At 46.3% G+C, this 27717-nt stretch overlaps 1 protein-coding gene across 3 annotated transcripts in view; it reads right to left on the bottom strand.

The window, feature by feature from the left end:
• Positions 1–1574: 1574 nt before the first annotated feature.
• The window catches only part of Fam169b (Protein FAM169B), an 82576-nt gene continuing 56433 nt past the window's right edge, over positions 1575–27717 (bottom strand). The window contains exons 6-11 of one of the 3 annotated variants that reach the window (XR_009585563.1): positions 14633–14815; positions 11022–11153; positions 6482–6585; positions 5816–5930; positions 4145–5378; positions 3062–3197 (exon numbers count right to left, since the gene is read on the bottom strand). Coding sequence is in view for 2 of the 3 variants with exons in the window: in XM_060367325.1 (XP_060223308.1) it covers positions 2952–3197; positions 6482–6585; positions 11022–11153; positions 14633–14815 (665 nt within the window). In the remaining variant the exon portion in view is untranslated. Of the gene's footprint in view, positions 3198–4144; positions 5379–5815; positions 5931–6481; positions 6586–11021; positions 11154–14632; positions 14816–27717 lie in introns of all 3 variants that reach the window. The other 2 variants (XM_021634671.2, XM_060367325.1) reach the window with 2 other exon arrangements.

Below are 27717 nucleotides of genomic sequence, written 5' to 3'. Positions count from 1 at the left end.
ACTCCTTCCAGCTTCACTGACGGCATCAAACTTTGTTCTCTTGGGCTGGTTTCATGCTGTTCTCAGCTCTCCTTGGCAAGTGTCCCACAACTCTGGCATCTCCAGCATCTTGAAGTCTCCAATGCAATCTTGGCTTCGCCTTCACAGCTTCTTTACCCCTTCCCTGTACATTCACTGATAAAGCCAGAACTTAGTAAAGCTTTGTGGGTTAAGTCCACCAAGTTCTTATACTTGCTGGCGCTGGAAACTGGCCCCCTCATGGATTTTCACTTGCATAAACTTTCCATTATTGTTTAAGCTTAGGAACTCCTTCCACCTTTTTCTTTCATAGATTGCAGAGGTAGGTGGGTAGGTTTTACCGTGGGTTACCATTCCTTCTTTATCATTTTGAAACAAGCCTCTCTTTAAACTTCATATCTCCTTGAGCACAGATTCTGGTTCTGTTTCCTGGTGTTCTTTTTTCTTCTGCGAACTGTACACTTTGGATTTCTTTTTGCCGTACCCATTCTTTTCCATTGAAGATCCGCATAAGAGTGGCCATTAATAACCACCTAACACAGTCAATACTAGCCTGTCTTGAAATCTCCTCTGCCAAGAACATTAATCTAAAATTCTTCAATAATGCTTAGATAGAATTTTAAAACAAGATCAAAAGGCAGACACCTTCTTTGCCAAAATATCCTAAGAATGTTCTCTAAGCCAAGTATGTCCTCCCCTCAGAAACTTCCTGAGGTGAGCCTCCAGAGTCCACATCACCCTCAGGACCGGGATGCCTCATTTGCATAAGGATGCATTCCAGGAATCCCAAGTGCTTTCTGAGCAAATTCTTATCAGGAAAAAGGTGGACCTGTAATTCCAATTAGGCCTATGTGACAGTCGTCAAGTAGGAGGTATTGGGGAGGGGGGGAGGTTCAGGCTTCCCAGGCAGAGAAGAGGAAGCCCTGCTGACGAAGGCAGTCTTCCATAGACTACAACCTCAATAGTGCAGTCCAATAAACGACCTCTAAGATGTAATTCCCAGCCATGTGCCATGTTCAGAGCTGACAGGTCTGAAACCAGAGAGGTGCCAGGTGTGATCACCTAGGGGTGTTCACACAGTGAAAAGGGAAAGGGTGTCAAGGACACAAGCCTTCTTCAGGGTACTGACTGGGATGGTGGCTACAGAACCCTGAAAATCACTTTTACATTCTGTAAACTGTATTAGCAACATCTGTTTAAAAATAACGGGGACATTCTGAACACTGTTGTCCCAGCACCCTGGAGACTGAGACAGAAAGATGATTTGTTTGTGTAGCCTGCACTACACAGGAAGACCCTGCTTCAAGAAGGGTGGGGAGGCAAATCCATAAAGAAACTGAGCACTAAACAGAATTGATGATCTTGCGGAAACAAGCTCACCACACGCTGACACAAGCAAGGGTTTCTCAGGTCCCCTGCCCAGAAGGTGCCCTGCACCAGCCTAGTGCTGACATCCACTGTGCCACCAGCAGGGCTGGTACTGATCCGAGCCAGGGAAACTCTCTTAGCCCTGTGGGCATCGTGCAAGTCTTAAAATTAATCTATTAATACTTAGATGGTCTTACTGAATAATAACTTTATTAAATCCCGGAGATACTTATGAGTTAATTTTCATATAAACAGAAAGTACAAAATCTTCACAACACATGAACTGCATGTTAAAGGATGAGTGGGGTCCCACACAAAGCACCCCTCAGATGCTCAGTCCACATCCGGAGCCTGGCCTTCCTTCACAGACCCCATCTGTGAACGGGGGCCTTGTGATATCCCCATACAGGGCTACAAGTTCTGCTTCCTTGTGGTTGGGGACCCTCCCTTCCGCAGTGAGTATGAGAGGATTCAGACTGTAATAGACAACCAAGAGCATCCCGTCCAGAGACAGCAGCTCCCTGGGGCTGAAGTCAAACCTCAGTTCCATCTCCCAAGCACCGCACAGAGTTTGTCCCACAGAAAGCACACTGAATGGATGGGTGGATGGAAAGATGGATGGATGGATGGATGGAGAGTTGGATGGAGGTAGGAAAGGAGTCATAGAGGACAGATTGTGGAGGATATAGAAGTAAATATGTGTGTATATATATTTATCTCTCTCTATGTATATACATATAAATATATACGTATATATATAAATATATATGTATATATATACATGTATATACATAGAGATAAATATATGTGTGTGTGTATATATATATATATATATATATATATACACATAGAGATAAATGGGTAGGGGAAGAGGTAGAGAAAAAGAGGTGAAGAAAACAGAAAAGAGAGAAAAGGAAAGATGTATGTATGTATGCATATACATGTAGAAATGAGCAAAGAGCTTTGATGAATATAAAAGGTCTCAAAGCATATGTAGTTTGACCATTTATGGACCACAGAGAGCCAGAGCAGCTTTCTCTGGCAGAAATCCACCCCCACATTCAGTCAGCTGGACCCAAGGCATTGAAGGCAGCATGGGCAGATTACAGGCCAAGGTCCACAGTGGCCACCATCTGGCCTTGGCACATCCAACCCTGGTGCTTACCCTCCAGGAGCTCTGAAGTGACTGACAAATCCCCAGAGAAGAGACTTGTCTCCCCGAAAACCTCTGCTGTCAAGTTCTGAGGTTACAACAGGGCTGACTGTGCAACACAGATGGGTACCACGGCCGGCTCTGGGCCCATTTCCACTAAGGAAAGGGGGTATATATTCATGATCCCTTCACATGTCCCATGCACCTCCCTACCATACTCCTGGGGAGTGGAGGCAATGGTAGTTTTAATGAACGAGCTTCTAAAGTCTTGGCTCTGCAAACAGTTGGCTTGTGAGAATGGCTTCCATCTAGTAATTGGCTTACCCAAGCACTTTTTCAAACTCTCAGAACCTACTAAAGGAGCCAGAGATAGGCAAATCCATACAGTCTTCAGGACCATCTTCAAGACTATTCAGGGCCACATAAAATTCTCAGGCTTGGATGCTGGTGAAGCCAGATGGACGTCTGAGGAGTTAGGAGTTTGTCGCACACACTTCCTCCATGGTTCACCAGCCAGCTCAGCGACGGCCACTGTCCTCTTGGCTCTTCTTCCCTCCATCTCATCCCAGGGGGGTCTCAGGGACATCCCAGATTCCTCCTCACTTGGGACACATTCTTGGTCACCCTGTGTCTTTTCCAGTTTTCTGGTGATCCACTCCTGAAATCAGAAAGTAACCCAAAGGCATTCACCTCAAACACTGTGATGAGGTCATGCTGGTCAGTGCAGGTCTAGACACTAAGGGCCTGGGGTCACCTGGCTTGGCTTGTCCCCACACTTCATGCCAAGATTAAAGGTGCTAAGACATACTTGAACCTACCGGCTAATCACACAGAGGGAAAGGACGCTTTGTCATGGGTGCACCCATTCACTGGATGGACTCAAAGGATAGCACATCCGAGAAGACCGGTTATTAGAAGAACAGAGCAAGGAAGCCACACAGTCAGCACCAGCATGGCTTCCCATCCCACTAGGGATGGGAAGAGTCAGCTAACCACAACTCAGAAGACTCCAAACAGCTCAGGCTGTGTTGGGCATGCCCACACTTCCCATGTCATTATCCCTTACAGTAGTGAGCAGGATTTATGTGATTTTCACACAGCACTGCATGTCCAAGTCATCTAGCGATGATGTCAACTGTGTGGGAGGGTGAGCGAGACAGGGACACCAACACCGCTTTACACAGGGGAACTGAGCATGCGCCCAAGGAGGGTCCTGAAGCCAACTCCCATAGACACCAAGCCAAAACCATACATTTAAAGGTGGCTGGGAGTATGTGTGTGTGTTGGTTTGTTCTTTTGTTTGTTGGAGATGGGGTGCTCCTGGCTGTCCTCAAACTCTCCACGAAGCTAAGAATGACCTGATCTTCCTGCCTTTACCGCTTCAGGGCTGGGCTTACAGGTGTGCTCAATCACACCTAGTTTATACAGAGCGGAGCTCCGTGTATGCTAGGCATGTTGAGCTACAGCCCAACTTAGCTCCTGCGTGCGTGCGTGAGTGAAAGATGCTCGCAGAAGCCACAGGCCATTAAATTAGAGTCCCGGTACTAGCACAGGATAGGGAGGTGCTGGAGGCCCTGGACAGGCCGCTGCACTGTGACCACTTACCCACCAGAACCACAGGACAAGATCCTACTGCTGATGACACCACGTGCCAAAGGACAAAGGGAAATCAAGCAGGAGCTGGAGGCCTCCTCCTGGCTGGCCAGGCTGCATGGTGCCCAAGGGTGCCTGGGCAGTGCAGAACTGTCCACGGCGGTCATACTCAGGAGGGGACCCTGCATGCCATGATGCTGACAGACCAGGCAGGATGAATCCCTGTGACAGTGCCAAGTCTGTGATGGCCAGCTGCTTTATGACCGGATGTGAGGCCTGCCTCCGAGAGGAAATTCACATCTCGCCGTGTAAGCCTGCTCAAAAGCCAGCGGCCAGGGTGGGTCCCAGTGGGGAAGCTACTGCTGTTGCTTTATGAAATGGACATAGTGTGCCTGTTAAAATACCTATAAAGAGCAGCCAGATGATGGTGGCACACACCTTGAATCCCAGCACTTGGAAGGCAGAGGCAGGTAGATCCCTGTGAGTTTGAGGTCAGCCTGGAGTACAGCATGAGTTCTAGGATAGCCAGGGCTGTTACAATGAGAAACCCTGTCTTGTTAACAGGCAGAGAGGCAGACAGACACCATCTTCAGGACCAAAGACTATTCAGGACCACATAAAATTCTCAGGCTCAGATGCTGGTGAAGCCAGACAGACCTCTGAGGATAAATACATATACACGTGTGTGTGTGTGTGTGTGTGTGTGTGTGTGTGTGTGTGTGTGTGTCAGCCGGGCATGGTGGCACATGCCTGTAATCCCAGCACTCCAGGAGGCAGAGGCAGGTGGATCTCTGTTAATTCAAGGCCAGCCTGATCTACAAAAAAAGTCCAGGACGGCCAAGGCTACAAAGGGTGCTGCTGCTATCAGCTTTGGTCAGAAAAATCTTCCCTTTGCAGTAGTTGGTGATGACTACAGGGTCCATGAGAGCTGAGAATGAGCGGCTGCTGGGTACCCAGCCTCCGATGTGACATCCTTCCAGCCCTCCAGGGCTCAGGGAACATCACAGAGAAGAGGGCGAAGAGAAGGGCCCAGCTGGAGAAAGAGGCAGCGTGCAGGGGAATAATGTCTTCCAGGCAAGGCATGGCCGTTGTACTCTTGAGTTCAGCACCTCTGAGCAAGACCTACAGAAGACTCGGCCTCCCTCTCGATGCCCTGAGACGGAAGCAGGATGGGCTCGTGAGACTCCACCGCCCCTGACGATTTACAGGCAGCAGCTGCTGGTTGAAGGGTACGGCAAGACATTTTCTTCAGTGGTGTAGCATGAAGGTATAAGGAGGACCAGTTAGGGGAAGGGAGAGGGTCATTGAGAGGGGGACAGAGGGAAAACAAAGGGCAATGACTATGATCAAAATGCATTGTATACAAATGACTGAGAATGGCTCATATATGCCAATATGTATATTTTTAAGTTGGCATTCTGTCTTTGGGTGTGCAGCCGTGCCCTGACACACACTCACGCATTCAAATACTCCAGAATCCCTCTGCTTTCTCTAAAAGGACATTTTAAAGTTCAGTGACGGGAAGAAAAGGACAACTATATACTCTCTGCTCAGAGCTGTGGTGGGGCCCCAAGTTAGCCTGTCTTCCTGTTGGAAGGCAAAGAATACAGGAGCCCCTTTCTGCCAGGTAGCGAGGGCTGGTGTTTACCCGTGTACGGTTGTCACAGATGATCTAAGACTTACTGGAATATCTTAGGCCTCTGTCAAATCTTCCATCCGAGGATCAAGGACTTAGCAGAACGAGCGGTGTTGTTTCACTCATATAACGATCAGGTTTTAGAGTTGGCTCTTTAAGGATCTGAGAACAATGACCTGGTACTAGTATGTGCTGGTTTCAGGGAAAACGCCAAATATTAAGCACCAAGGTACTAAGTAAGACTCTTTAACCTTCCTTCCCCTCAAGTCTCCAGTCATTCAAGAGGATACAAAGACCTAACTTCATTCTTCTCTTTCTAGCAGCTGGACTCGGGAGGCAGGAGGGAAAGAATGAGGTGGATTTGCCTTGACTTTGTTCTGAGCGAAAGATGCTGGTCTGGGGCCAAGTTTGAAGGTCAGATTTTTTACTAATTCTCAAATGATACCAGGGATCAGGCTCCTGGTTTCCTTCTGGCTTCATGAGTGCTTGTCTAGCTGAGGAAGGGGACCACAAAAAGTCTAATTATAAAGGTTTCGTCTTACCCATTCCCTCTATCACTGGAGACAGGGAGATTTTTAAGCATTAATATCAGTATGGCCCATTGCCTAAGGAGGAGCCCACAGCTGGATGACCAAAGAGCTGGGAGCTACCAGGCAGTCACTAAAAAAGGCAAGATGATGGCTAAGGAGACAGGAAGGCTGTCGTTACTGTACCTTGTGGCTTTCTCCATGACCTAACTGTGTGGGTCCACCATCCTGAGAAGTCTCCCTCGGAGTGTCCGTGTCCTCTTCAGAGCATTCAGAGCACACTGTGCTCCCTAAGCAAGAGAGAGGATAAGCAATGGGGCTAATTCCAACCAGCACGGTGATGCCGAGGCCCCACTCCATCCTCTTGATCCCCACTTTGGCCTTTGCTCTCCCCTGAGGACAGCTCCAAGTTGTCAAGGGACACAAAGCAGTGGCAGGTGGATCAGTGCTGGAGATGTAGCTCAGCCAGGAGAGCGATCGGCAGGTGCGATGCTCTGGCTTCACCCCCCAGCACCACAGAAACCATGTGCACACCTGGAATCCCGGCAGAAACTCACAAAGCCATCCTCAGGGACACAACATGTCCGAGACCAGCCTGAGCTACAAGAGTCCCTGTTTCAAAAAGAGCAAAATGGCGGCTCTACTCAAGCCTTTCCTAGCTGGAATGGGGATCTCTCTTTCCAAGTAGTTTCCTGGGTCCTCTCTGCTCACTGCTGCCATTACTCACAGTTAACTAAATGACTCACCCACACACACACACACCAGCCACCAAATCAGCACCAGTTTGGAAAGGGTGGCTTCCTTGTCTTACACACAGCCCCACACCTTGAAATCTGTGAGGGCCTGAGGAGTCAGCCCTCTGTAGGGAAAAAGATATGCAGCTTTGCATTTGAGCTGAAAAATATATGAGATGCATTTGACTAAATAAATATATCACCTGGGAGTTAACTATATAAATAAAATTTTAAATGCCGTCCATAATTATGAAAGTCATCAAAATTTGGTTTGTCAAAAAAAAAAAAACAGTTCTAAGCACTTAAAAACCCAGCACTTCTTCTCTCTCTCATACAGTTTTTAGGTCATGAAGGAGTAACTGCCTGTGGATTTACTAGTTTATAAAGGAGTACAGGGGCCTCACTGGCCTTGTCTACTTATTCTCTAATGCCTAAGAAAGTGTCTGCCTGAACCGTGAACTGTTACCAAATGAAATAATGAAAGAATGAATGCCTGAAACGATGGATAGGCGGATGGAGGAGATCAATTCATTCTCAGGTTCCCACCATTCCGGACTTGCTTGTATGTTGTGAAATAATCCGTGCTATCAAAAATCAAATGTTTACTTGTGTTCCATTCCTAACCAATTAATGTCCCATAATTTTTGTTCATGCACTAATTGGAAAGATGCATATCTCGGGAACCAGACATTCAGGTACCATGAGAAGCACCCGCTGTATTTCAGGACTGCAGTGCAGAATAATGGCCACGAGGGGGAGCCATAAAACCTGCCAAAGAATAGCATTCAGCAACAATCACGCTGCTGTTCACAGCGGCAGGTTATGAGGCTCCCCACGTTCCCAGGAATGCTGGATCACCACAGAACTGCTGTTGCTGCTGTACTGTTGACATACAGCTAAAGAGAACACGCTTAAACAAGTCTAGGACTCCAGTTTGCTGGTCCTCCAACTCAGAAAAGCACGGTCACCTTCCCACAGCCTCGTCCCATCTCCATCTCCATACATAATCCAGCTCATGTTTTTGGTTTTCTTAGATAAGTGTAAGTAGAAGAAAAGCATTTTTTTTTCCTGTGGACGACAGTGAACATGATTAATTCATCTGGAAAAAGGAAACAAAACCGAACCTTGAAAAAGAAAAAGAAAAATTAGAGCAATGATTTCCCACTCCCTGCAACACCTTTTTTTTTTTCTTCTTGAAAATGATCATTTCTTTTTGTTGACATATTCAGTTTCACACACACCCCCAAGAAAAGAGGCTTCAGGCGTGTGCAGATGGGGAAGTCACATCAGGAGGAATTATGACCCTATCGGTCAAGTTTCAAAGGCTTCCCCCGTAACAGAGAGCAGGGGGAAAAAGAGGCACTTCCCACAAGTCCCCTCTCAAAGGCTCTGAAAAAAATCAACATATTCCTAGGGTCATTACAAGCCACAGATGTTATCAACAGCCAGCAGCTCACCACTGAGGCACAGGCAGGTTCTCAAGTGCTTGCTGCAGACCAATAACTCCACATGCATGCTCATGGCTTCTCTGAAATCCCAGGCCTCGAAGCTGTGGGGAAACCTGCTTTTAGATCCATTTCCCACATACACAAAGTTGCAGAGATGCTCCAAAACAGCAATTCTCAACTGTGAGTTAAGACCCTTCTGGGGGGGGGGGGGTCCAACAACTCTTTTACAGTGGTCACATATGAGATAGTCTATGTATCAGATATTTACATCATGGCTAATAACAGTAGCCAGATTACAGTAATAAAGCGGTAATATTGTTCACATAAGGGACAATATTAAAGGGTCGCAGCATTGGGAAGGCTGCTTTAAAATAACAGAAATACAGGAGCAAGAGAAAATGCATTCAAAAAAAAGGGAGGGGGAACTCTAGGAGTCACTGGCTAATTAAAGATAAAAATTAAGTGACATGGTGAGATGCCCACGCTGGAGAACATTCTGGAATGTGCAAGACCCATGAGAAATTCTGGTCAGCCCACACTTGCTGATCTCCTCGAGGAGGGAAGCTGATTAGAAGCAGACTGTGCCCAGCATCTGCGCCGATTTCTGATTGCATCCCTCAGCCCCTGCTCACCAGCTGGGAAAATCCTGTGACCCTCAGAGGGGCCGCTGAAGGCCCACCCAGTGCACTGAACTGCCCACGAGCCAGCCCTGAGGGGGACACTGGCAGCAAACCAGGATTTAAAGAATGAAAAGGCCCTTTAATTTTTTTTTTCTTGGAAGTATGGAATTTGAGTAAACTAATTATAGCCTAATTATAACAGTGACTCTCCTTCCTGCAAAGGACTTCTGGAACATTCTCTGTGAAGGTCCTCTCATTTGCTGTTTGAAAGTGGGAGTTGGTGACTCTCAGGGTGGATTAAAGTGACAGGTCTGGCATCTGATTTCCAGATCAGCTTCCTCCGACCAGACCACACAAACGCCCAGCTCTTGGAATAAACCCCAGTGGAATTCTCCAGAAGGAAACCATGTTCCCAATTAGGCCAAAACAGCCTCCTCCCGTCCCAGCCCCTGTGGCCGAGTGATTTTCACATTCCAATACGCATCTTCCTTTCCCACTCCCAGACACAAAGCGGGACCATCATTTGTGAAGCTCGGCTATAAACCTATGCGGATGGCTAGCTCTGTGCCCAGGGCTGCAGGCTGGCTTCCCTTACCTCCTAATGCAATGCCACAGGGCAAGTCGCTTAACTGCCTCATTAGGATCACAGCCACAGCTCTGCCAGTCTCCTTCCCTGGCTCTCCTTCCCCTCATTAATATCTGTAAGGACCCATTAAGCCTTGCAGCTGACGGGTGCCATTACGGCAAAACCCGTCCTTATTATCATCAATAAGGTCCAAGGCGCTTGCCTGTCACCACCTGAGTTAAGTCAGTCACCCACATTAGAAAGTCACCCACACTTCCAGCCCACCGGCCCCTAATGAGCCACCTGCTTCTCCAAAACACCCAGATGGATCGATGGGCGCCATCTCGGAAGGGAGGAACAGCTACGGCATGAACTTAGGGAGTAGGCGGTAGCTGTGGCTGGAATGCCCAGGTGCCTAAGCCCCACCCCGCCCCTTACATGGAACCCTCTGGCCATCTAAAGGTCCTGCGTCCCCTGGGGAACCTGCCACCAAAACCCTACCTTGCTCTCTCCCTCTAAGATCCCGCTATTCAAACTTCAATGACAAGCCAGGGGCCCTGTCTGGAGCCACTCAGAACTGAGAACGGCAGGGTCAACAGGAGATGAACAGTGCATCCATAGGGCGTGCTAGCATGCTGCCGTCAAAAAGGTGAAAACGGCCGTTTTATCAGCTCACAACTGTGCTGAACTGCACAAGACGAAGCCAGTCAAAACGAGCACGGATGAAAGAGGAGCAGGCACGGCCCCACCTGTAGCTGAGAAGGTAGTTAGTTGGTGGTGCCTAGGGAGGAACAGTTATTTCCCTTTGGGCTGTGGGCACTTGAAAACTGCCCGTGCTCCAGTGGTTAGTTAACCTCACAACCACGTTCATACAGGTAGCACTAATCAGATGCAACAAGAACCAAAATGTTTTAAGCCATTTTTAAAAAGAGGGTGTGACGTTAGAAAGGATGGAGATAATCATAAGGCATCGTGTTACATATATGAAATACAAACACACACACACACACACACACACACACACACACACACACACAAAGTAAAGTGATGATTATAAAGAGATGATGAGAGGCTGAGATGAGATGGCTCAGTCAGCAAGGTGCCTGCTGGGTACGTATAAGGATCTGAGTTCGAATCCTCACCACCCACATCAAAGCCAGGCACAGTGGCTTACTTGGAGAACTCCAGCATGGGGGAGGGGGACAGGGAGAGGTCTCAGTCCTCCTCTGCTGTGCTACATACTCAAAAGCAGTGACATCTACATGAAGCAGACTCGGTCAATGTTAGTAAAGCTGTCCCCATGGGCAGCTATGGACAATAGGGTGACCAGACCCCTAGGCAGATGCCCATCCCACTCACCATCTTGAAGTCTGGCCTCCTGGAGAGAAACCTTGAGCCAGATGTTGACACGCTGGCCCCAGGCCCCTGGGGGCTCCACCTCCCACAGGCGCCCTCTCTCGCTTGGACAGGTCAACAGGAAGTGTCTGAGGACTGGAGGGGAGAGACAAACCATGAGTCAGACCCCTGCCCACCCTGGTTCAGACAGCCAGCTCTCTCTGGGTCCTTGAGGACACTTCCATCCCTTTCGTGGCTACCCTCCACCTCCTCACTGCCCTGACCCTATTGCACCTGAACGCCTTTCACTAACCTCCCATGGGTACAGAATCATTCCTGTTCACCTGTGTTGGAGGGTCTTGTGCAGTGTTTTCGGATGCTGATTTCATGCCCTGAGATCTGGTTACCACCCTGCCACTGGCATTGTTATGAGCAGGTGAACCATCTGTGTATCCACGTGATGCAAGGAATATTCCCCAATTATCCCTGATTGGTTACTAAAGTTGCTGATGTCTGTGACTGGGCAAAAGAGAGGTAGGTGGGGTTTAGGTGCCTGGGCTTGGGATCTCAGCTCTGAAATGAAGAGGGAAAGGAGCCATCGTGGGGCAGGATGGAGGATGAGCCTGTGACCGTGAGGACAGATAGACGGGTGGAACAGAAGCAGCCCGTACAGGACGACTTATCGGCATGTAGCCCGGCATGTGTGGCTGGGGGACAACAGAATAGCTTAGAGGGTTGGTATCTGCCCAGCTCCAGTGTTTTAGGCTTATAAAATAAATCACAGTCTTTCTGTGTCAATTCTCCTGAGAGCTAACCGGGTTAAGGAACAACTGTTGCTTCATTAATCCATGTTACGCACCTCACTCCCGCTTCCATCCATCCCTGCACCGATTTTCCAGGGCCGCAACTGTGGAAATGCCATTCCTTGGTACCCAAGGGTACCGGAGACCTCTGAAGGCACCAAATCCAAAGATGCTACACTTCCTTAAAATAGTAGGTGCGGTGTTCACACAGACAGCACACACATCTCCCTGTGATGTTCCACCATCTAGATGCCTTTCGGCACCTGACGCAACGTAGATACCACATCAATAGCTGCTAGACTGTTATGCTTATGGGATAAAGGCAATGGAAAGGCCTGCACGTGTTCCGTGCACGTGTTCCGTGCAAGTGTCGTTTTTAAAGCATCTTCAAGCCATAGTTAGTTTGAATTCTGGAAGCAGACTCACTATGGCAACACAAGTTGATTTCTTGAGGCTCCGGAGGCCGGGTACCTTGGGTTGGATTGTCCAAGGCCTCCCCTGAGCTCCTGTGTATCTTCTGTGTCCTCCACTCAACCATGTCTGTGCATCCTAGGGTCTCTGTTCTTAAAAGGGTGCCTGTAACGGCTCTTCTTGGCTGTCAACTTGACTACATTAACCAAAAGGCAAAAGGCAAGTTACACCTATGAAGGATTTTTGACCTAATTAAATCATTTGAAGTGGGGAAAACCCTCTCCTCATCCAGACCTTTGTGAGGGAAGGTCCACCCTTCATCTGAGTCACACTTCTGCTGGCAGCCTGGGTAAAGGACACTGAAGAAGGAAGCTTGCTCTCTCCGCCTGCTGGCTCTCACTGGGAAGAGCATTCCTTCACTGGCATTAGAACCTCCTTCTTCAGGATTCTAGTGTATACTGAAGACCAACTGAGACATCCAGCCTCGTGGACTGAACACCTACTGAATTCTTGGACTTTCAGTTGGTGGACAGCCATTGTTGGACTAGCTGACCACCGCCTATAACCTATTCTAAAATAAATCACATACATACATACATGTGTAAGCCATCCTAAAAAAAAAAAAAAAAAAACAAAAAAACGTATATATAAATATATTAATTCCATAAATTCTGGTCCTCTAGAGCAGTGGTTCTCAACCTTCCTAATGCTGTGATTATTTTAAAACTGTTCCCTGTGTAGTGGTGATCCCACCCAACCATAAAATTATTGTTGTTGCTACTTCACAACTGTAATTTTGTTACTGTCACAAATCGTATTGTAGTGTCTTCTGATGGTCTTAGGCAAGTCCTATAAAAGGGTTGATTGACCCTGAAAGGGGTCGCGACCCACAGGTTGAGAAGCACTACAGTAGGCCCTCAAAGCCTCTTAGACAATCCACATTTCGCAGATACGTATTTTCACATGGCAGTTGCACCAACACCAGATAAATGAAAAGCCACCGCTGGCCCTGCAGGTAACTGTGATGGTATCACCAAGCAAGCTCTCTTGCTCTGGACAAAAGCACGTGAGAGCTGACAGGTGGAAGCATGCTGGGAAACTCTGGGCGTAGCACTCCTGCCCTCCCAGCCTGACCAGCCTGGCTTCTCATCAGAGAGAGCCAGCTCCGATAGTGGAGCTCTGGGATGATGGGAGCTGGACATCAGAATGTGGCGAGCCCAGGGGGGTGGTGTGCCAGCCCTGTTCATTTCTAGGCCCTGGCACCACTCACCAGATCCCGTCTGTCCCTGAGATATTTGTTTCTGGTTACATATCTTCCTCAGCTTATGGTGAAGTTACATGCCAAAACAGCTGTTTAAGCGGACAATGAGTGACGGTGCACATGATACATATAAATAGCTGTTTAAGTGGCAATGTGTGGCATGAAATATGATACATAGAAACACCTGTTTAAGCAGGCAATGCATATGATACACATAGCCCACAGAGCAGCATTGGCTCTCTTGAACATGCTAGAGGGCCACTGGGATGGCTCGGCTGGAAAAAGTGTTCGCTGCACAAGCCTGAGGACCTAAGCTCAAGCCCTGAAATGCATGGAAGGAGAACATTAATTCCTGAAAGCTGCCCTCTGACCGCCACCTGAGTACAGGGCATGTGAGCTTCTGCATGCTCCTGTGCACGCATGCACACACACACATAAAACACATACAATACACACATACATGTACACACATACACACATATGTACAAACATACACACGATACACATGCACACACATACATACAGCACATACACACACACACATAGTTCTAAAACATTTTAAAGAAAGAGAAAAAAAATAATCAGAATAGAGCCCACCGCGGGACAAAGCCATCTAACAAGTGAATATTTGCAACCAAAGCCACAGTGAACACAAACCACCACAGAATCCAGCTGTCGCCACTCTTCAGACTATATGGGAACACGCATCATAAGCCCTGGAAGACGGTCAAGCTCTACATGCGAGGTGTGGTCTCTACACACTGTGTATTCTACTCACACCATCAGTCACTCACAGTGGCAAACGCCTGTAATCCCAGCACTTGGGAGGCAGAGGCAGGCAGATCTCTGAGTTCGAAGCCAGCCTGGTCTATAAAGCAAGTCCAGGACAGCCAGGCTACACAGAGGGGAAAAAAAAAAAAAAAAAAAAAACAGATTGAAGCATCCTAAATGGTGTCAGGCTAAGCCAGGGACTGTCTGCATATCCTAGTGTAACTATTTCTCTGGCAGACATTGAGTCTGTGGTATGCTGAGACTGTGGGGAGGGGAAGCCTCAGCCTGCATCTCCCCAGAAGTCTGGAGACACTCCTGCGTCAGTGGCTCAGCGCACATTAGCAGTCTCTGTCATCCAAATGCTGACAGAGGACACAAGGTGGGCTTACCTTTGTACATTGCAGGAGATACCGGACAGCTAACACCCAGGGCTTCGTCTTCTGGAAAGGTGTCACAGAAGTCCTTCAGCATGGCTGTCCCCAGGCCTTGGCAACGGTTCTTCCTCCTCACAAACACAGTGTCGAAGACAGGCAACAGGTAGCATGCGCTGGTGCCATCACCACAGAGGCTGCCTGCGGGAAAGCAAGAGGCACACGCTGTCCCCCAGGCTGCGTGAGACCCACCCAGACCTCAGGAGTCCAGCCAGGCCACTGGTACCATCTGGAGCAGAGTTAACTTCCCAGTCTGAACAAGCAATGGTAAGATACCAGGTCACTCCAAACCACCAGTTCTCCAGTGAAGCCCGGTGGTTCTTCTGTTTTGTTTTGTTTTGTTTTGTTTTGTTTTGTTTTGTTTTGTTTTTTAAGACCCACATAATTAATTACTGCAAGCCCAGAAAATGGACCTGGGTCATGGAAATGAAAACATGGCCTGGGACACTTGAGCATCCCCAAAGCCTTGTGGACGAAGCCAGACCTCTCCCCTTACTGAGACCCTTGGAGCTAAAGAGATTTACCCTACGCAACATCAAAGATCTCCCTACAGTAGGTAAAGATTTATCTCAGTTACTTCAACAAAGGCTTACAGAGTCTAGTTCTGGCAAAAAGCATGGCCCTCGAAAACTCATGAACCCCACCTGCTTCCTGTAGGTCATGAACAACAGGTGCATGAGAACAGGAGAGGCCAGCTTTTGCACTCCTTCCGTTTCCACCTTGAACATAACTGTGCTGGAACCAATGTTAGCGACCACGTGGTGGTCATCTCATGGTCATCTGCTGGAAGAGGTGGTACCTGTCCCTGTCGAGATTCAGAGAATGAATAACTAATACTTAGATAGAGTGAATCATATGATACTCAATACAGAAAAATTGTTCCCATGGCCATGGTGATTCCCTTCCTGTACCCTTGAAGCTCTGTGTATGGTTTTAAAGCTATTTCCATCAAGAAACAGGGTCTGTCCTCCCACTCAGTCTAGGCTGTCCTGTGACCCCATTAGCAACAGAATGAAGCAGAGTGCTAATGTACCACCAGAGCCTGGTCTCATGGGGTCCACTGTGCCTCAAATTCATTCTCTCAAAGCCAGCCCCAACAAAACCCCAGCATGCTTTTGGTAGCAGTTGACAAGCTTATCCAAAATGTTATATGAAATGCAAAGTTTTCTGGACCACGAGCATTGCTTGGAAGGAACATTGCTGAAAATCTAGAAATGCTCATTTTATGGGCTCTGTCAGGTGACCAGCGAAGACCTACAGATCAATGGCAAAATTAAGACTGCCGACACCCACTCTTTTAAAATTGTTTTTCCTTATTTATTTCTTCATGTGTGTGACAGAGCATGTCATAATGCACAGGTGACGGCACGTGTGCAGATGTCAAAGGACAACTTGTAGGAGTTAATTCTCTCCTTCTACCACGGGGGATACGGGGCTAGAACTCCGGTCACAGTCTTGGCAGCAAGCACTTTTACCCACTGAGCAAGCTTGACAGGCCCAGAAACCAGTTCTTCTATGTTGATCAACACAGGTGCTACCACAATTCTATAGGGAGAGAAAATAACTTTTTTTTGTCACAAATAACAGTAGAATGACACACAAAATGTGCTGTCTGCACTCTTTCATCCCATTCCTAGTGGAGGAAGAAGCTCCTACGAACAGGCAAAAGTCCTGACGATAGCTCCCAGACATTTGGGAAAAGGCCAGTCTGCAGAAGTGACACAAAGATGATAGTTGCCAGGGCGGACGTAGGAGATGAGGTGTTGGAGCACAGCGGATACCCCTATGGACTTCAGGGCATTAAATGTTTGTCTAGATGCACAGAATGTCCAACAGTACAGGTGAGCACTCATGTTCACTATGGCCTCTGGCTTAACAATGATGTAATCTGTGGGCTGACTTGTGTCCCCCTAGCATTCACATGCTGAAGTCCAAACCCTTCAGAATATGACTGCATTTAGATAGAATGCTTTTAAAGATAGAGGGGTTAATGAGGTTATCAGGCTTCACCCTCATCCAATATGGCTGCTGTACAAACAAGAAGAAGAAATATGGACCAAGAGAAATACAGTAGAGATTCACGGTGAAAAAGTGGCTACACACTAACCGAGGAGAAGCCTCAAGAGAACAGGCCTGCTGGCACCTGGAACCTGGACTTGGAGCCTCTAGAACTAGGTGAAAATAAATTCCTGTTGCTTGTACCTGAGGGCTGGGTCTTTTGTGAAAGTCTAAACAAAGGCATGCCTCCATGTCGGTTCACGGACCAAACACATGCACTGATCGTGCACAACTAATCACGCTGTGCTGGTTACTTTTCGTCAACTCGACACTAACTAGAATCGCCTAGAAAGAGGGACTCTCAGTGAGGAGAGGCCACCACCAGGCAGTCCTGTGAGCATGTCCACGGGGCATCTTCTCGACTAATGACTGCTGTGGGAGGGCCCAGTCCACTATGGGTGTCCTACGCCTGGGCAGGAAGATCCTGGGTGCCCTAAGAGAGCGGGCTGAGCAGACCACGGGAGGCAAGCCAATAAGCGGAACCCCTGCGTGGCCTCTGCTTCGTTCCTGCTTTGACTTCCCTAAGTCTCCTGGAAGTGTCACCTGAAATAAATCCTCTTTTCCCCAGCTGCTCTTGATCACGGAATTTAAGACAGCAATTGAAGAAAATGAGAACGCCGTGGAAGCTGAGGAGCTTAACTCCGGGAAAACTGCTCTTGTGCATCAATATTTTCCTGTTAATCTAAAGCTGCTCTAGAACTACAGTATCCCTTTTTCAATATACTAGAAGCTGAAGACTTAGCTCAGGGCACCATGTTAAGCCCACCAAAAAAGAGGGTTACTTTTAAAGTATATTAGTTGTTTTGGTTTGGGTTTTTGTTTTGGTTTTTAATCTGAAGTTGGACTCTTTTTCTCACATCATTTACAAAAACAAATTCAAAATGGATCACAGATACAAGGATATGGGACAAACTTATAAAGCTTTTAGCAAGAAAAATAGAAAAATGTCTTCACAACTTTGGGCTGGCAAGAAGTTCCTGGATTCAGCAACAAAAGCACAAGAAACTGGCAACTCAAACTTCATCAGAATTTTTTAATTTTTTGCTTCAAAAGACTCTATTAGGAAAAACAAAAGGCCAAGCATAGGCTGTCAACAGAAACATTTACAAATCACACTTCTCATAAAGAGGCTTTACTGAGAACCAGAATAAAGAGCTCTTGCAACTCAATAAAAATAAAAAAACAAATATTCTCATTAAAATTACACAAAAGATTGGAACAAACCTTTCTTTAAAGAAGACATTCACATGACTAACGATGAAAGCCAGCTAACGTCACTCATAATTAAAGAAGAGGAAGCTAAAAAACCACAGCAAAATGCCACTCTGGGCTAGAGGAGCGAGAATCAAAAGGACAAGCAACAGTAAGCGGCGACAAGGACCTGCGGAAATCGGAACCCTCACGTGTGGTTGATGGAAGCGCACAGTGGCACAGCCAGATGGCACAGGCATTTAGCAGTTCCTTTAAAGGTTAGGTACAATCTTGCCAAATGGCCTAGCAATTATGCTCCTAGAGGCCTACCCGAAGAGGAAGAAAAACACGCAAACAAGTAAGAAGATGTTCATTGCCAGGCATGGTTAATCTCAGCACTCAGGAGACAGAGGCAGGCCGATCTCCCTCTGAGTTCGAGGCCAGCCTGGTCTACATAGTAAGTTCCAGAACAGCCAGTACCGTTACACAGAGAGAACCCATCTCAGAGAGGAACAGAGAGAGAGAGAGAGAGAGACAGAGAGACAGAGAGAGACAGAGAGAGACTGTTTATAGCCACCCTATTTACAGCCAACTAACCAACAGATACACAATAAAATAAAGTATATTCATAAGGCAGAATCACGTGGCAATAAAGGGAAACACATCACGTAAGCACATCATTATTCGCTCCGAAACAAGGCGGTAAGTGAGAGCATGATCTGATACGACACCTGATACATGGCAACAGGCAGAGGCAGAGGGCAGCTCGGCAATTGCCTACGGCTGAGACGGAGTCAGACAGCAGGCAGACACCAATCAGAGGTAACAGGAATGTCCTAACCCTGGGTTTCGGTAATTGTTACGTAGCCCCTTAAAGTCACTGCAATCCCTGAATTTTACACTTCATTTAGGCAAATTTCATGATGCAAGGTTATCCTGCAATAAAAGTGTATCTTGAAGGATGTAATGAGAGCATGCGCCATAAGGTGGACACAATTTGCAGCTGACTGCTCTCCGTTCTGTAAACAACTGGGAGACGCTTAACAGCTCCCAACACAGAGGGGCAGATCTTTACAGAGATCAGTTATTCAGATTTGACGACATCTCAGATAATCACACCTCACCTCGTAAATGTCAAATCATGTATCGGTGTAAAACTGGAAAAAAAAAAAAAAGAATACACTGAGCTAGGCTGTCCTCAGACTCCCACATCCTCCATGACACAGGCCCAAGCTCCCCCCCTATGCCCATCCACATGAACATGGCAAATGCACACATACACACGTAGATGGACTTGTAAACTATTTTAAAAGTCACGGCAAATCAGTGTGAGAAGGAAGACGTGGTGGCCTCCACGTGTCGAAGTGTGGCAGCTGGCGTGGAAGTGTCTTCCGTGGAGCTCGCCGTGGGCGGCTTGTTCCACAGCTGGCAGATCCAGCTGCTGAGCAGGTACTGGGTCATGAGGACTCTGAAAGGATTGATGGATTGACCCTCTTATCGCTCCCCAATGAGGTGGCACGAGGAGGTGGGACTTGAGTGGGGGAAGGAGGTCATGGGAAGGGTCTATCTTCTCCTTGGCCCCTTCCTGCCTCTCTCTCTCTGCTTCCAGGCTGCCAAGCTCATGATCACATGATGCTATACTCTGGCCTCCACTATCCCCTTCCACCCCGACAGTAGTCTCTGGCTGAAACGGTGTAGCCAGATGACCATAAAACTGTGAGCCAAATAAAAATAAAAATAAAACCTCCTTTCACAAGTATTCCGTCACCATGATCAAAAGTGACTAACATCCCTTTCCCCACCCCTTGACCCGGACATGGATCACTGTTATCACCGATCCTGATGTCGATCCATGCAACACAGGCTCACACATGTGACAAGAAGGCTGTTCCCCATCCCCCACCCCCTAACCCTGTCTAATCATCAGAAAACATCAGACACTAAGAATATCCTACAGATCACCCGGTTAGTCCTCCTCCAGATGATGAAATACAAGGGGAACCAACAGTCACAGAGTAGAGAGGAGGCTCGGGGGAGCTGGGAGGGAGCGGTGAGGAGGGGCTGGGTGTTCACTTGTCGATCCCAAAAGAGGAAACAGACAGTGGTGGGAAATCGGCCGAGGGTGATTGAACTCTGCACTGTGATTACATAAGCTACGGATGTCAGAGAAGGCACCTGGACAGCACAGGAGGCCTAACTGTCCTTGCCATGCTTCTGGAAACCTCTCAAAATCAAAGAGAAAAGGAAGCAAAATTACTCTACCAGTAACCACACCTTCAAACCCATCACATAAAATCCATCTTGTAAAACAACTGCCGAGCCAGTTTTTCTAGAACCCCATTACAAACAGGAGCAGAAGAAATAACATGTCTGCACTAAGCTAACTCTCCGCTCATAACTAGGACAGAACGACTATAGGAAATATTGGGAGAGGCTCGGCGAGGATTTCGCCCATTCTACCTATTTTACAGTATGATCGCTGGCAGGATCAGAAATCATCAAAGATGGAGAGGATCCTGCTTAGGTGACAACTCAGTGCTTCCACACACCCCATGTGTGCAAGCAGGAGGGCCTGAGTTCACGAAAAAACCAAGGTATGAACACCCTAGTAAAGACAGGAAGATCAAGGCGGCCTGCAGCCAAGCAGCCTACCTTCCAATTCAGCGAGAGACCCTGTCTTGAGGGAATAAAGGAGAGAGTGATGAGCAGAACACCTGATACCCTTCCTCAGGGAAGGTACACACTCGCAGAGACACATACCAAACACACAAGAACCTACTAAGTCAGAAACCAAAGACACAGAAGAATGGATTTAATTTTTCATCTAAAAGCTACCAGAAAAGAGAAAAATAAACAGTGAACAAAGTAAAATAAGAACTAAAATAGAGACACCGAGGCAGTGTCCAGCTCCTGGTAGGTGTGAGCAGATAGGGACCATCCTGAACACTTCAAAGCTGCTTGCAGGGGTTACAGTGGGATGGATGTCAGAGTTCAAAGAGAACATTAGGGTTGGAACAGCAAAGCCAGAAGGAGTAATGACAAGAGAAGGCTTGCTGCGAGTGTGAGATAGCCAAGCAGACCTGACAAAAGGCAGACGACAGGCTCTACGAAGCAGGGAGAACTTGGTGGGCCTGGTGGCTGGCTTCCGTGAGCCTCCCTGGGGGATGCATACTAGATACTGTTTATCGCTCTTTTTCGTACCCTTTCTTCTAATGCAGCCAATTAAACTAAAAGTAAGAGCAGAAATGGCTTCTGACAAACCTGCTTCCATTTTGGGATGAAGACCATAGACAATTCCACAGACAAGAACATAACCCATGACAGTGCCGCGGCATCTTGGTGGCTGATAGACTTAACTCTCTGCGGTGTTAAGGCTGACGGCTGGTCACGTCAATGCGAAGACTTTAAAAGGAAAAGAACAACCTAATTGATACCTACTGAGAAACCTGCAAGGTCAGAGGCAGTCAGAGCGTCAGCTACTGACAACAGCCAGCAGACAGTCAAGATCAATACCCGACAGCCCAAGACAGACGTAGACGGCAGGAGCTTCAATCGCCCCTCACTGAGTGGGCAGTATGTAAACAGTACAAGATCATTGATACTGTTTATGCCAAGGTTACAGCCATGGAATGTGTGATAGTCTCTGAATACCAAAGAAAAACACACAAGTGAATGTCAACGTCAGATTCAACAGGGTAGGCAAAGTTAACTTAGGTCACCATGGATGGCTGGATCATAGAGGCACCACATTCCTGTGATGAAAATGCTAATCAGTTGGGTACCCATGATGAAATGATGGAGACACAGTCCGGCACCACATACTATCAGAAGTCTTCACTTCCAACAGCAAGGGCAGACCTGAGACAGAGCCCTGGAGAGGAACAGGGAAAAACAGGTTCCTTACCAACACAGGCCAGTGGGCTGTGGGCAACCATTAATTTCCATACAAGACAGCGAGAAATGGGTTTACTTAAAGAAAGCTGTGTGTGACTTCTTAGAATACCTGAGTCAGAATTCACAGATGGACCACTAGGAAAGGACAGAAACAGGCATCCAACAAGTAATAGAAGAAACTGTGTCTCCCTGAGACAAGAAGGTTTTTCTGGAAGGGAGATTTCAAAAGTAAGTAGAAAGACAGAGGGCTGTAACTACCTGCGCAGCTGTCTTTGAGGATCAAGATGGGACAGAGAGAGTTCTGCTCTGGACTGATGTACAAAATAACCAAATGCTGAGTTAGTAGCAGCCTAGACCTTAGTGGTAAGTGTCAGTCATCCATATAAATCTTGTCCTGAATATCCTAGAAGAAAATACACTGAGGATGACAGCTGCTCTATGGAACATTAAGAGGAATAACTGGAGGAACCCACTTTCAGGTCAAGTGGGTTCATTTGCCAATCAAAGAGCCTGGGAGCAAATGAGGAAGACACTGGGGATACTCCTGAACCCACAAATGGCTAACCAGGCTGACTTTCGCTAAGTGTTAGTACAATCTTTTAGCTATAACCACGCTATTGAGTCTCTCCCCTGGGGCCATTCTACAAGATTAAGACAGAAGCCTGCTTGACCCAGGGCAGTGAAGCAGCTATTAAAGAGGGCAGCCAAAACTCTAAATGCTCCTGAATTCCGCTATCACGATTTTAAGCAAATTCTTTTGTTTTGTTTTGTTTTGTTTTGTTTTCACAGGAGATGTTTACAATGTATTCTCTAGAACAGGGGTGAAGGAAAGGTTTCCTTAAGGATGACATAGAAAATACTTCAGCCTTTGGGAAATCAGGTTTCAGTTGTAACAACTCCTGGACTCCGCAGTTACAGTGCAAAAGCAGCCTCATGAGCATGACTGTGTACCAATAAAACTTTATTTGAAAAAAGCAGACAAACAAACGATGGTCACCAAAAGTCTAAAAGATGGGACTCCTGCTTCAGAGGGCCACAGTGCAGGAGGTGACTATGGCCCTGAATGTCTTGAGAAGGTTCAAGCAGGAGGCCTCAGCCACAAAAAGGGGTGAGGAGGCCAGTTTCATGGCCATCCCAGGTCACATGCTTGTCCAAATTCCTAATCCTCCCATTTACTGTCTGTAGCTGCCACTCTTGTTTCCATGGCTTCCATTCTTGCTGGGCTTTTAGGAATCTGGAAGACCAGTTTGTTCTTTGTAGGTTCTCACACGTGTATAATGCTTAACGAGTTCTGTCTTAAATTGGTCTATGCTCTACTCCCCAATGTAGTACTTTCTTCCCTTGAGTGCTAACAATTTTGTGGACTGCCAGTTTGAGGGTAGAAGTTACAGTAAAACCCACTCATTTTTATTATTTAGGGGAAATTCCAGCTTGAAATAGTGATCTGACTGGAGTTTTATAAGAAAGCCAATTACAGAACCATCAAACCAATTGAGAAATATAAACCAGCCTATTGGCAAATCGTTCCCCACGAAGGGTCCGCTTGGAAATATACTATTCATTCTACACAAGGCACTCATTTGTTTGAAAACTGAATATGCTCTTTGGCAAGAATAAGGTCCAATCTATGATACACATGGTGACTGAGACAAATCTCAAAGGTGTTATCCTCAAAGGTATGATGTTAAAGGTGTGGCACCAGCTCAAAGGCGATTCTGAGTGGAAGCACGCAGTCTCAAAAAGCTAAATGATACATAGTTCTACTTCCACGATCTTCTGAGAAACACAAAATGTTACACATAAACGAGTGATGGGAAAATAACCAGTGGCTGCCAAGACGTGAGTGACACGGATGAAGGTGGGGCTGACGCTGGAGGACTAATGTGAAGTGGGGGCAGCTGAGGGAATTGGGGGTCGTGGCTCATTTCATTTTTACTGTAACCTATACAAACATTAAAACTGGCATACTGTAAATCCCAGAATAAATGCTTGGGTGTGAGAAAGAGAGAGCTAGACATAGATGATAGATTGATGAGAGAGAGAGAAGATACTCGATGTGCCTGATCTACCAAACAGTACAATACAGAACGCTGCGGGGAGCCACCTGGTGGCCTCAAGGCCGGCATGCTCCATCGGCACCACGGCTCGTTGCTTCTGTACAAGGTGGTGGAAGAGTAATGTAATGAGCCACACATCACTTTATCTAGAAAATAAAATCAAAATTCAAAGCATAGTTCCCGCTGGATACATACCATTGTCAGTCACACCATCGTAGGGTGAAAAAACTCAAAGCCAAATCACCATCATATTGGGGGTACTCTACACAGCCTTCCATAGCCAGAACTGGCACCTGGTCCTCTTCAGAGTTAATTTGCATGATTTCTTTTGCTCATGGGGTGAAATTAGACCTAAGCTAAATTAAGAGTCTCTGGTCACACGGGCCTAAACTAATGAGGAGAAACTGAGAAGCACAGCATGGCTGTGTCAGCATCCCAAAATGCAACATTATGTGACCCTGTGACAAGCCCCAGAGATGAACCAAGATGAAGAAGCATCAGCCACTCTTCTCAGATTTGGAACTTCCTTCTGACGGTCAGTTAACCCCCTGTATTATTCATCAGCAAGCTATGATCTGGACATGGTCACATTGGCCCCCAAGAGCCCTGGTGTTGGACACGTGGTCCTCATGAAAATTTTAAGGGCTTCATTTATTTGTAACATTTTGTTGAGACAATGCCAAATTCCCAAAACTGGCCCCAAACTGCCTCAACGTCCTATGTGTTGGCATTGTACCTGGCTTTGTGGTATGTTTCTTAACTAAAGGTGAGACATATTTAGTTTGAAGGATCAGAGTATAGTACTGCAAAGTGGCAAAAGTCAAGAAATCAAAGGGAGAATATAGCCACAGCCGTAGCATATCTTTGACCACTAGGTTAAGGGAGGAACTCAACAAGTCCAGGCTACAGCAGCAGCCATAGGTCCGTATAGTCATACAGCCATACACCCATATAGTCTGTTCGACTATACAGACTATAAAGACAGCCATCAGCAGCTGCACAACAAAGAGGAGACATAGCTTCCAGTGTGATTTTTTGGTTAAATATCTCTTGGACCAAATCCACACATCTTCAAGAAACACAAAGACAATTCACATACTACATCTTCTTTTCTAATATTAAACACCTGTGTGTTTCTGTCTGTCTATCTGTCTGTATCTGTGATTGGGTAAGTATACAGGATAGCAGGTGTCCATGGAGCTCAGAGGCATCTGATTCCCCTAAAGCCTGAATTCAGGTGGCTGTGAGCCATTGTGTGTAGGTGCTGATAAATGAACTCAGGTCCTCTGCAAAAGCAGTACCTGCTTTTCATCACTGAGACATCTCTCCAGCACCCACAAGATATTTTCAATGACTGCTTTGCAGCCAAAAATTACTGGACATGCAAAGAAACTGAAAAGTGTGGACCATACTTAGGAAAAGTAGTTATTCAACATGATGGACTTAAAAGAGACATTACTAGAAAGGGAGCGGGCTTTTAAACAATGTTACAAAGTATGTTCAATTAAGGTCACTAGTTTAATTCATAAAATTAATAAAGGAAACATTCAATCACTAGATGAATATAAAATCTCAACAAAAACATAGAACTATAAGTAATACCTGAAATTCTAAAAGTGAATGTGACTAAACTCACCAATGGTCTGAACAGCATATTGAGGAGATAGAACTGATATTTATTAACAGAAATCCCTAACTAAAGAATACTTGATAATGTTTAAGTAAAAATAAAATTTCAGGTCAGGCACAGTGGTACACGCCTGTAATCCCAGCACTCTGGGAGGCAGAGGCAGGTGGATCTCTGTGAGTTCAAGGCCAGCCTTGTCTACAAAGCAAGTCCAGGACACCCAAGGCTACAGAGAAACCCTGTTTCAAAAAGAATAAAATAAAAGACAAAAAAAATGAAAGAAAGGAAGGAAGAAGGAAAAGAAAATAAAAAAAAAGAAAAGAAAATTTCAGAGACAAGAATAATAGTACACATCTATAATTTCAGTGCTCAAGAGCTAGAGACAGGAGAAGCTGGAGTTCAAGGCTGGCCTTGACTACTATGATGGTTTGAATAAAAATGTCCTCCATAGGTTCATATATTTAAATTCTTAAGCCCTTGTTACTGGAACTTTTGGGGAAGGATTAGGAGATGTGGGCTTTTGGAGGTGGGTGTGTCACTGGCAGTGGGCTTTAAGGTTTCAAAATCTCCTGTTGTGCCAATCTCTCTCTCTCTCTCTCTCTCTCTCTCTCTCTCTCTCTCTCTCTCCTGCCTCATGCCTGTGGATCAGATGTAAGCCCTCAGCTACCAGCTACTGCTTCAGTAACATGCCTGCCTGCAAGCTCCCTGCCATGATAGTCATGGACTCATCCTCTGAAACTGTGGGCAAACCCCCAATTAAATGCTTCCTTTTCTGCTTCCGTGGTCATAGTATCTCTTTATAGCAACAGAGAAGGAACTAAGACAGCCACATATCAAGTTTTAGGCCAGCCTCGGATGCAAAAGACTCGGTCTCAAAAGACAAACAGAGAGAGAGAGAAAGAGAGAATCTCAGAGACTTGAGACAATTATGAAATTCTACAACAATGATGTAATTGGAATCCCAGAAAACAGAATAAAATTATTTGAAAAAGGTAACGGACAAAGATTCTCCGTAAGTGGCAGAAAAGAGGTTTGGATATGATGGTGCACACCTGTAATCCCAGGACTCAGGAGATAAAGACAGGTGTATCTCTGTGAGTTTGAGGCCCTGCAAAAGATAAACAGGAAGTCAACTCCCCGTAGACTGCTGTGATGCGAATGTCAGGGGCAAGTTCTTGCGATTTCTTTATCCAGTCTTTATCCAGATCACCTATGTTTCCAACTTGGATGTGAAATAAAAACATTCTTCAATGAACAAACTCAATGAAAGAACTTGTTGTCAGCAACACCGTACTACAGGAACTACTAAGGGAAGTGGTTTACCCTGAAGGAAAATGGCGCTGGGTAAAAACCAGAGGCTGTAGAAGAAAAGGAAAGGAGAGAAAAATGTGAGTAAACATGTCTGAGTCATATACTCTTTCTTATGGTGTGTTAAAGGTATTACTACCTTTTAAAAATTATTTAGTAGTATTGATAGGTTTGAAACAAAGAAACATAATAGCTTAATGTAACATATACAATACTTTATTATATAATCTATTCTATAATTATGAAATACATTATACTATATAATATATAATCAACATAGAAATAAAATGAGGGACAAATGAAAATACACTATTGTAAAGCTTCTATGTCCTGCAGGAAACTGTTTAATATTATATACATATTGGGTGATTTTGAGATGCATATGGAATATTGAATCCCTCCAGCCAGGTGAAGATTTCTCGAGTTTTCTGGTAAAAAAATGATCAATAACGCAAAAGAAGATACAATCAAGCAAATAAACGCAACCCAACAGAGGAAAATCAGCAACCTATCAGAAAAGGGCAGTGAAATATATAAGAAAATCAGCAACTTGAATGAAAAAGCACAACACGAAAGACAACCAATTTTCTAAGTTAGGACTTAGAGAAAAAATAGGAATGTTGAAAAAGAAAAAGCTCAAAGAACCAAATAAAAAACACAGCGAGAGCCCCACTCGGGGCTGACCAGCCCTGCGGCCACCCCGGGCCCAGATCCACTGCTTTGAGCGGGTGGACCCCAACATCTATCTTCTCTATCTACGAGCTCATGGAGGAGCTGGTCCTGCAGAACCAGATATCATCCATGAACAGGGCCAGTCCCAGCGCTGGCCTGCCCCCAGCTTGGAGTGGCACTGCTGCTGCCCATGCTGCTCGCCCTGCTGGGAGACAAAGAGGCAGGGAGTGGGGAGG

This window comes from Meriones unguiculatus, chromosome 14 (assembly GCF_030254825.1).
Source record: "Meriones unguiculatus strain TT.TT164.6M chromosome 14, Bangor_MerUng_6.1, whole genome shotgun sequence".
NCBI classification, from domain to species: domain Eukaryota; kingdom Metazoa; phylum Chordata; class Mammalia; order Rodentia; family Muridae; genus Meriones; species Meriones unguiculatus.
The sequence above is the reverse complement of the archived record's forward strand: the minus strand, read 5'-3'. Positions and strand labels throughout refer to the sequence as shown.